This window comes from Nansenia antarctica (genome assembly GCF_963989245.1).
Source record: "Nansenia antarctica genome assembly, chromosome: 1".
NCBI classification, from domain to species: domain Eukaryota; kingdom Metazoa; phylum Chordata; class Actinopteri; order Argentiniformes; family Microstomatidae; genus Nansenia; species Nansenia antarctica.
This window is the reverse complement of record NC_137674.1, coordinates 97452762-97463973: the sequence shown is the minus strand read 5'-3', so window position 1 is coordinate 97463973 and position 11212 is coordinate 97452762. Positions and strand designations below refer to the sequence as shown.

Here is an 11212-nt window from a genome sequence, read left to right as displayed (position 1 = left end):
CCGGTGTCTCCAGGTGTGAAGCATGCTCCCTGGCTCCTGGTGTTGGTAAGGGGAGGCAGTTGCTGTTGGGGTGCTGCTGGGGTGTCAGGGGGAGTGGGGGCTACTGTTGCCAGGGGTGCGGTACATTGGAGAGGGGAGGAGAGGGTCGGGGGCTGTGGGGGGTGACAGGGGGATGGGGGGGGTGACAGGGTCGGGGGCTGGGTCGGGGGCTGGGTCGGGGGCTGGGTCGGGGGCTGGGTCGGGGGCTGTGACAGGGTCGGGGGCTGGGTCGGGGGCTGGGTCGGGGGCTGGGTCGGGGGCTGGGTCGGGGGCTGGGTCGGGGGCTGTGACAGGGTCGGGGGCTGGGTCGGGGGCTGGGTCGGGGGCTGTGACAGGGTCGGGGGCTGGGTCGGGGGCTGTGACAGGGTCGGGGGCTGGGTCGGGGGCTGTGACAGGGTCGGGGGCTGTGACAGGGTCGGGGGCTGTGGGGGGTGGCAGGGGGATGGTTGGTCAAACCTGTTAAAGAAGCAGTTCAGGTCATCTGCCTGCTCTCGGGTCCCCTCCACCACAGGATGTGGCTGCTTGTGGCCCGTGATCTTCTTGAAGCCCTTCCACACCTCCTTGGAGCTGTGGGCCTCTAGCCCGCCCTCCAATTTCCTCCTGTATTCCTCTTTGGCTGCTCTCAGCTCCTTCTTCACCTCCTTCTGAGTGGCCCTGGCTCCCTCAGTGTCCCCTGCCTTAAACAGCCTCCTCTTCCTTTTCAGAAGGTTCTTGATGTTCCCATTTATCCACGGCTTGTTGTTAGGAAAGCACCGTACCTTTTTAATGGGGACGATGCTCTCCTCGCAGAACTTGATATAGTCTGTGACACAGTCTAGCAGACCATCTATGTCCTCCCCGTGGACTCTCTGGAACATCCCCCAGTCGGTTGTTTCAAAACACGCCCTCAGCTCCTCCTCCACGTCTTCTGACCATTGCTGGACAGTCCTGGTGGTGATAGGCAGCCTTTTTATGATAGGGGTGTATGTTGGTTCCATCCAGACCATATTGTGATCGGATGCCCCTAGTGGCGGGAGGGCAGTGGATGTGTAGGCTCCCTTCACATTGGCATATAGTTTGTCTAGTATTTTGTTCTCCCTTGTTTTACATGTGACATACTGGGTAAAATCCGTCAATGTCTTTTCCATATTTACATGGTTGAAGTCCCCATTCACAATGATAAATGCGTTTGGGTGAGCGGTCTGTATCCCCGCGATACAGGAATGGATGACGTCATTTGCGCGCGCCGGGTTCGCGCTTGGTGGAATGTAACTAGTCACAGCCACAACATGTGAAAACTCTCTCGTCATGACGGAATGGACCAGCCAATCCAAGTGCCTGTACCCTCTTCCACAAGGCTTGGTTGAAATGGAAGTAGCATCCTCCGATTCTGGCTTGTGGCAACTCCGTTTCAAGAGCAGTTTTCAGCGCTTGCTCAAAGTCACAGATGACTTTACGCGGACGCCAAAGGTGGTGGGTGATTCTCCTGAGTGACGTTTTGACACACTGGAACACTTGTCGGTAGTGTCCAATTGTACGTTGCTCCATGAGGACATGTACAAGGGGGACAACGAAGCCATGAATGTCCCCGAGTATAGTAAATACTTGGTTGTATGGGCGTGGGCACGACTTGAATGTAGCATCCATGTATAATGTCCTGCAGTGTCGCAGCTGTCTCAGGTTGTCCTCTGTGGAAAACACTGCTATGCCCCACTCACTGTCTTGGTGCAGGAGGAAATGGTCTCTGCCCCATGTCTCAGCCCATTGACCGTCGATCCTTACATCATCAACGGTAGCTGGGACGGGAGGGATTACTGCAGCTCTGGCTCTGGCCATAACAGACCTAACTGAGGAGAATCTTTGAGGAGGTTGCCCGCGACCTCCACGCTGGATGAGACGGCCCCGCTGTAGACCTACGCACTCAGCATCGTAAATGCGTTTGATTGGTACTGTGGGTTCTCTCACCACCTCTCCAGTAATCACTTGGCGAAATTGCGCATTGTTCACCATTTGTGTATCGGGGGCATGCACATGTTCGCGGACCTCCCGAACTTCTATGTTGGGATTGACCCCCTCTACATCAAAGATGTTTGTAACCAAAACTGTCCGGCAGTCTTCTCTCCAACACCGCCACCGAATGTTCTGTAAATTTGTGCGGTGTTTCTGGTACCTAAAATTATCCAGAACTAATATTTTCCCCCCTCGGTCTCCAGTAATTATTTGAGCCATTGTCACTACGCATGTGTTCCTCACATACCGGTATGTGAGGAAGTCTTGTAACTCAAGCTCAATTACAATTGACCTTAAAACAATTGATAGGGGGTGTTACGCCCTCTGGTGACTCGGAGTAGAAGGGCGCAACAGAGACACACTAAATATCAGAGTGCAACATTGTCCCCTGAAACATACAAGTATATTATATCAATGTGTTTCTATGCAGTATCAATAGCATCTAATTTAGATTTTTTATTTTAGTTGTTTATCTAAAGAAAATAATATTTTAAAATAATGAATTATCTAAAACAATACATTAAAAACAATCTAAATGATATGCTACATTTAGCATATCATGCTACAATGATATGTACATTTCAAGCCTGCAAACTGCGACACTTTAAATGAATGTGCAATAACACTATGTGCAATATGACAACCCTAGGGTACATAAGGTTGCCGAGAATAGGAAATGTTAGAATAGGTATAGCATAGCATAGAGTACAGCACAGTGTTTTATTTGTACAGTATAGTATAGTGGATAGTGTACATAGCCTTTATTTATGTAAACCAGTACTATATCAATGACAATAAAGACCATTCATTGATTCATTCATTCATATTATCAATAGCATACCCCTTTTATAATTAGCATACTGAATTTCATTCTCAGATTTGATATAAAGACTATCAGAGTTGGGTCATTTGTGAAGACATTAATGTGTGAATAGAGCAGATTAATGTCTGAATAGAGCAGATTAATGTATGAATAGAGCAGATTAATGTATGAATAGAGCAGATTAATGTCTGAATAGAGCAGATTAATGTCTGAATAGAGCAGATTAATGTATGAATAGAGCAGATTAATGTGTGAATAGAGCAGATTAATGTGTGAATAGAGCAGATTAATGTCTGAATAGAGCAGATTAATGTATGAATAGAGCAGATTAATGTCTGAATAGAGCAGATTAATGTCTGAATAGAGCAGATTAATGTCTGAATAGAGCAGATTAATGTATGAATAGAGCAGATTAATGTCTGAATAGAGCAGATTAATGTCTGAATAGAGCAGATTAATGTCTGAATAGAGCAGATTAATGTCTGAATAGAGCAGATTAATGTATGAATAGAGCAGATTAATGTCTGAATAGAGCAGATTAATGTCTGAATAGAGCAGATTAATGTCTGAATAGAGCAGATTAATGTTTGTCCATCAACGTCGAATTCTGACGTCTGCCGTGTGAGACCAGGGGCCTCATTCATAAAGAAATACTTGAACGTCATCTTTGACTTTCACGTAAGCACATTTTTCTAAACGGATGTGAGCATTATTTATAAAACGGGCTGAGATGGTTTAAAGTTGCGTACGTGCTTCCTTCTATAAATACCAAACATACTTGGAATTGAACGCAGGTGAATGAGGTTTATTAACGCCCTGTGATAGAGGCTCAATTATAGCGGCTGAATGAAGCCAAGTGCTATAATATAATATAATACAGACAGACAATACTGACAATATTATATACTGTCTGTATTATATTATATTATAGCACTTGGCTTCATTCAGCCGCTATTTGAGCCGCTATCACAGGGCGTTAATACTATATTATATAGGCGTGCGTCTGGAAGGGGAGAGGGCAGTAATACCACGTTCATTGATAAAATGACATAAGGGATGGAAAGGGGGGATGGCAGTTTTAGAAGGGGGATGATTTGGACTGTTTTTATTTCAGGGGGGATGCCATTCCCCCTCATCCCGACTCAACTCGAAATCCAGTATCATTTAGCGCGTGGCCGGGCAAGGCATAGGCATGTTGAAGAGAGATAGACAGCTCCGTAGGGATATAAAGAAAGACTGAAATACAATCATAAACATTAGTTCCCTTTCAATCTTGAATTAAACTCATTTTCTCGGCTGATAACAACATCGTTAATTTTATTACGAGCCACTTGCATGAATTACAATAGGCAACGTTTTTCCAGTGCAGCTCACATGCCTGTAATAACTCCGCATAACCAGTAGGTAATGTACGTAAGCAAGTTGAATACTCGACGTCGAGCTACGATCGTTTCCACGTTCAAATTGACTCACGTTGACATTTTATAAATCACTACGTTGACGTGGTTTTCTACGTACGACACGGGTAAGATCAACATTTGATCTAAGCACCCGTTATGAATGAGGCCCCAGGCTGATTAGAGTTAGTAGATTTGTGACAGCCCCCCAGTGTGTCTGAATTGGAGTCCTAGTATACTGTACTTCCAAATGGTTTAGCATGGGGGGTCAGGTTCAGTACTAGATTTGGGCCGAGGTCCAATAGTGTCCTACCTACAAAAGGTTTTGTACATATAATCATTTTGTTCATATAATAATGTTGTACACATAGTAATCCACAGTATGATTATGTATTTGTGTATGTTGTTTAAAAAAAAAAAAAAAAAAAAAAAACCTAACAGTATAATTATGTATTTGTGTATGTTGTAAAAAAAAAATAAAAAAAATAAAATAAAAATCATGCAGTACTACATAACGACACCTGGGGTCGCTTGACACAACGGCAGGCGGGGAATATACGGAAGCGGGGAACATAGAACCCTTTTTCGGAAGCGGGGAACATAGAACCCTTTTTCGGAAGTTTTCGGAAGAGGGGAACATAGAACCCTTTTTTTTTTTTTTGCTAAGAAACAGGGGAACATAGGACCCGGGGAACATAGGACCCGGGGAACATAGGGATGACCCCGATAAGACAGAGGACTGAGAGGAAATGAGCGGCTTGGAGAAAACAGTCTTTACCCCGGCACTTGACTTGATTCAGGAGGGGTGTGAAAACCTCGTAAAACGTAAACTTTCTTTATCACTACCCTACAGTGTGTGTGTGTGTGTGTGTGTGTGTGTGTGTGTGTGTGTGTGTGTGTGTGTGTGTGTGTGTGTGTGCATGCATGCATGCTTTTGTGCATGTGTGAGTGTCTTCGTGTACACAACAAACCCAGTTGAGTACTTAGGGCTTGCTACACACACAACCATGTCACATACAAACCCTCATTCTACAGATAACCTTCAACCTATTCTTGCCCAAGGATCCCAAACTAGAAACATAGGCAGGCCTGGGACTCTCATATGCTGTATGTTTTATACTCCCCTCCAAAAGAAATTGATCAAATTACACTATTATCCACACCAATTCAGTTCGGTATCATACCACATCAGTGTCTTATTAAGCATAGTTCTGTTCAGACATCATAACATTGAAATGAAAGTATAATAATAACATTGAAAGCAATAGCATCATCTTAAAAAATAATATTATTATGACATATTTTACTAGAAAGAGGTATTTCACTCAGTTCAGTGGGGAGATGGAGGACATAATAAAATGGAATAGAATAGATGCCGAGGGAAACTGACACATTCCGCTCCCTCACTCCCGTGTATATCGCTTTCCACACAGTCCATTTGTCTCACAGAAGGACATTTGCATTTCATGCTCAGAGCTCAGACTTTTTGTGTCAAGCTCTGTGTTTTCCCCCTTGGTGTGAAACGTGAGCTGGTCTGAGCAGAATTGAACCCTAACCTGTTTTTTCATATAAAAAAAAGACACAAGGACACCTGTGTTCAATGCTTTTTTTTCAAGTGTAGTGTCTTTGCATCTGGTTAATAATAAGCCAGGTAGAGGTAATAATAGTCGATTTTTTTATATCAGTGGTTGTAACTTGTGACGATTTCGCCCCTCAGACAGAATAGCCCGGAAGCAGGATTCTCCTGAAATAAAGCGAGTATGATAAACACATGCTTGCTTTAACGCTATTTTAGAACAGTGATCAGAATTACTTTATGTTGTGTTATTTTTAACACTCGATTTTAGGGGGAAATAAATGGATATCTGGCCAGGAGCCCCTACAGTACCTCCACCGACCCATAGGGGTCCCAATTGAATAACCCTAAACCCATGCTGAACTCATAAACCTGTTCGCTGTCACACATCCCATGAGCAGGTGTCAGCCTGATCTGACTGATTGTAAACACAGACTCGTCCTCCTGTCCTCTGACCGCGGACATGGCTGGACACTGTTTATTATTCCACCAAGCTGCTGCCGGATACCTCCACCACAGCAGGCGCGGACCATCTTGTTCCACTGACAGGAGTGGGAAACATAGGGGTAAGATGACTAGATGACGACATGTCAGGTCCTGACCTGTCACCATGCAGTATCGGAAGAGTGCTTGCTATTCGCACACACAGATGGCAGACCAGTGCATCTGAGAGCTTACATAACATAGGAGGACCCACAGTCTTAATATCCCGGGCCGTATCAGAGTTATCTCACCTTGTTATCTCTGAGGAAATTCCAACAGATTATTTACACACAAAGGGTGCTTGAATCACACATACACACACACACACACACATAAACATACTCACACACGCACGCCACGTGCACATACACATCCGTGCAAACACACACACAAGCACACGCACACACACACACACACACACCTTCCCTCCGTCTTTCACACCTACACACACACTTCAAAGGTTTGGGGTCCCAGGGGAGTGTTTCCATAGCAGACCGAGGGGGAAGAGGGGTGGTCTCAGGAGACTAAGAGGTGTGCTGCACCCCTACACTGGCTCACAGGGGCTTGAAGGAGCGGGTCAGTGCGTGTGGAACTCAGCCAGCTCCCCACACAATGGGTGGAAATGGGAATTTAATACAAACTTTCTCACAAAGTCTCAAAGACCTCCATCCCCCTCCTTCTCACGTCCACCCCCATTCCCAGCACCCATCAACCCCCCCCCCACCACTAAAACCACATTGAAATGTCAAAGGAAAACTACTTAAACAGGGCAGGGAGTGTGCTGCTATAAATTCACCACTGCTGTTTTCCCACAGACCATATCAATGTAATAATACATAATAATAATCAACCTGATTTCTCACTTTGGCCCTGTTCATCCGAATCACTTTCCCTGACAATCATTTTCGACATGCTAATATGCATCACAATGGATGTCAGCGGCACACCGTGCAGCGCTCTCCAGATTCATAACATAATCGGCATGTGATATTCCAATGTAAACAGCATAAACACATAAACGTCTTGTGATTGTTTCTCTCTCCTGGCGGCGATGACCTTGTGGGAGGTATATATATTGTGTTTTGACCTGCTTGGAGGAGACAGAGCCTGTGCCTTTGTCTGGCGGTGTCATCTAAAGCAAACATAAATAATCAGCAGCCATCGCTATCATAACAAACACTGCTCATAATTACCGTAGGACCACAACAAAGGCTTCTGGGGACAATGGCCTCTATGTCTGAGGACTGCACGGCCAGGTCTCCACCCAGAACATCCCCCGCTACCCCCCCACACACACACACACCCCACTACCCCCCCACACCCCACACGCCCCCCCATTCCACTCGCCCCTCGTCTTCTGCCTCTTGCAGCACTCAGAAAGCAAAGCATCTGTGTTGACTCAGTCCCAGGCTTTCCCCTTTGGCTTCCTACCCTAGAGGCCACCACTCTGCACTGTTAAGCTGTCTGTGTGTGTGTGTGTGTGTGTGTGTGTGTGTGTGTGTGTGTGTGTGTGTGTGTGTGTGTGTCTCTCTCTCAGTCTGTCTGTCTGCCTGCCTGCCTGCCTGCCTGCCTGTCTGTCTGCCTGTCTGCCTGTCTGCCTGTCTGTCTGTCAGTCTGTCTGCCTGCCTGCCTGCCGGTCTGCCTGTCTGTCAGTCTGTCTGTCTGTCTGTCTGTCTGTCTGTCTGTCTGCCTGTCCATGTGTTTTTCCCTCCCACCATCTCTGAGTCAGGAGAGTAATAAGACTTTTACAAGTTTGCACAAATGACCTAAGAAACATGCAAGAGCTGAATGATTGTATTCTAGCATTTGCATTGTTGTTACAGACAGTTGTTATCTTTTCATCTTCTTCTTTTTATGAGCGTGTGGTGCAAAATCAACAGTTGTGCTGACCTGGCCCGGACCTATATGAGCCCTGACTGAGCGTGTGTGTGTCTGATGATCAGACGTGTCTGTGTCCTCCATGTCTTCTGGGATGCTCCCGTCCTCCTAGCAGTGTGTGTGTGTGACCCTGTGCACAGGAAAGAGGAAGGCCCTCTCAAGGTGATCTGCTATTTACAGCATATGGGAATGAGAGGTCGCCGTGACAACGTGGGTTAAACCTGAGCCAAGACTGGGCACGCTCCTCTGTTTGTACTGTTTCAAAATGGAAACATTGTGATCTGAAGACATAACATAATAGTGGCCTGGACAAGTAATAATATTCTTTATGTAATTCGTTGAATATCCTTTGTGCAATTACAATACAGCACAATGGTGTGGTGACATGTTGTGTCCTCACCTGGTAAGTGGAGCTTAATTAAAGCAAATGATTTATGTATTGTAATTGTGAATTTTAGATTGCATCAAAAGTGTATTTATCTGAAGCAAAGCCTCAGATGTGCTTAAACTCTGTTTTGAGAAAGTCTTGGCCTCTCTAAATTGAAAACAGGAAATCCCAAACAATAAGAAGTTCAGTCAACTTCAGTTGTCAGAGGCCATCAGGAAACGCAAAGAAAACATTAAATCAACCATTCAAATCAACCTCCCATCCAGAAATTGGAAAAGGGGTACTCAAGAGTTGATCTAAGTGAGTGTTTGAATGTGAGATATGGACTCCTTGCATGAGATTAGAGCCTTACTGAAGAAATAGCCACAACAATCAGATTGTTCACCATTTCCTGACTGGCTTCTGTAGTGAAAGAGATCCCAAACGAAAGCTGCACAGATCGCAACTCCACCAGTGACTAGTAAAGTTTTACTTTGGAAAATATGTCCCAAATCTCATGCTATTACATTGATATATTTGTGGGGCTTTTCATAGCAGCAAAAGGTTTTGTCAGAACTGTATGCTCCAATTTGTGAATGCACCATGTGCACGTCCAACAAGAGGTAAGGTGAAATGTAATGCAAAACATATGCACTATAGGGGAACATAAAATCAGTGTGCTCTTTGCAGGTGGACTGCTTGGAACAATTGTTGCAAGATTATTGGAATGGAAACGATGACTTGATGAATTGACTTGGCTAACTTGCTGTGCACCTCTTTGCGCAAAACGTATTTCATTATAATTCATTTGGAATTGTATAAGAAAACATTTGTGCCTAATGCTGTTCTGTAGCATCAAGCTTCACTGCTCTCCAAAAAGACAAATCTTTTCCAACTCCTGAAATCAGAGTGGAGGCTTTTGGAGCGCGCCAGCGACCCCTTTCCCGTTGTGACGCTCTTCCTTCCTATCCCACCCAGAGAAACAAGATTTTACTGGGAACACAACTCTCACATTTGAGTAGGAGAATGTGACACGGTCTCGAAAACTCACAGGGACGAAGAAACCGCAGAAACGATTGTTTACACTTGATAAGCTAATTATTGGGATTTATGGATACTGAATGCGCAAAAACGCGCGGTGTTCTTTGGCACGCTGCGACCACCAGTTGGAATGTAGACATTTTTAACGTTATGTTTAACTGAAGACTTGGGAGTTGTCACTACTGATTTGGAATTGGGATTCTGTTTTTGAGGATTATAATTATGATCGTCATCTTATATCTGTTGTGTTTCATTCCTCTGTCAGGTAAGGAGGGAAACAACTTTTTCACTACTGCGGTTTGGGGATTCATAACGAAACATAAATAGACAGGTTCTATGAGTACATACCGTGACGTTAGAATTATAAGGTTCTATCTCCATTTTTGTCAAAATTGAGTTGTTTTACACAATCTGATCCATTAGTTGTTTATTAATGCCTGTGTGGTGTTATTTTTAAAATGTTGACATTTTTGAGTTAGTAATTAATAAAATACAAAAGGTTCCATCTTACAAAACATAATGGAATGTAAAAACTTTGACGCTCAATATCTCTGAACTGCCCTAAACGGAGATAGAACCTTATCATTCTAAGCTCACGAGACAGCAACATGGTTCTATGAGTACAGTCAAGGTGCTTGCAGTTATTACAGTATGCCCTCAGAGAGTATAACCTCAGAAATAATTAACTTGAATTATTGTTGTAATGTATATTGTTATTGTAAGGTACTGTAGTAGCATTCATGTAATGCAATGTCGTTTTAATATAATGTATTTCAATGCAAGCAGAAAAGGAGAGCATGGGACACCCCTGTATAAATAAAGGTTTATTATGATTATGATTATTATGATTATTAATTAATTGGCTACTCTAATTTAGATTTCACATGATGATCACACTGTCTTTGACACAATATGATACTATGAGATTTCACAGTGGAATGCTATGGAGCCCCTTGAGGGAACAGGAGCTCATCCTAGTTTCCTGCCATTGTTCTGAGGATCAGTTGATCACGTGCCAGAGCGAGGGGAGGAATGTTGGACATATAACCTACACTAACATGTTTATGCCCCTATTTAAGGATCCCCCACCATTAGTGGCCATGGGTCTAGTTTTATTGTTTATTTAAGGTATGTGTTTGAGAAAACCTGATCCACAATCAGTAGTCCAGGCCAGACCATAACTAGAACAAGTCCCAAAGTGGTTCTGTCAGTCAGATGTGGGTCCAGGTCTGGTGATATCATTTCACCTGTAATGACAATGATTTAATTGGAATGGACATGAGAGAGAGATGATCCAAGAGTGAGTTAGTGAAGTAGTAACTAACTACTAGTAGAATTATCACTATCTAGCTACACTTTGCTTGTGTGTTGTATAGACGTACTGATGTAGCACCCATTAAGAGCAGTGAATGACATCATCGTCGCGTCCCTATACAGGTGCAGTGACGGCCTTGACCATGATCTCCAACGCGGACGCCTCCACCGTTCAGGACTTCTACCTCTCCTGCATCACCGGCGAGAGAGACACCACAGAGCTCACCGTGGATATCCAGAAGGACAACAGCATCCTCATCCTACCCTCCAACCCTCGCTACAAGGTCAGCCGGCCCAAGACCAAG

General features: G+C 44.4%; 1 protein-coding gene across 1 annotated transcript in view; it reads left to right on the top strand.

Moving 5' to 3' along the window:
* Positions 1–9760: 9760 nt before the first annotated feature.
* tie1 (tyrosine kinase with immunoglobulin-like and EGF-like domains 1) overlaps positions 9761–11212 on the top strand; it is a 14649-nt gene continuing 13197 nt past the window's right edge. Inside the window, exons 1-2 of the mRNA XM_080530586.1 lie at positions 9761–9858; positions 11031–11212. The exon at positions 11031–11212 is cut by the window's right edge and continues 115 nt beyond it. Coding sequence (XP_080386712.1) covers positions 9816–9858; positions 11031–11212 — 225 coding nt within the window. The 5' untranslated portion in view covers positions 9761–9815. The remainder of the gene's footprint in view (positions 9859–11030) is intronic.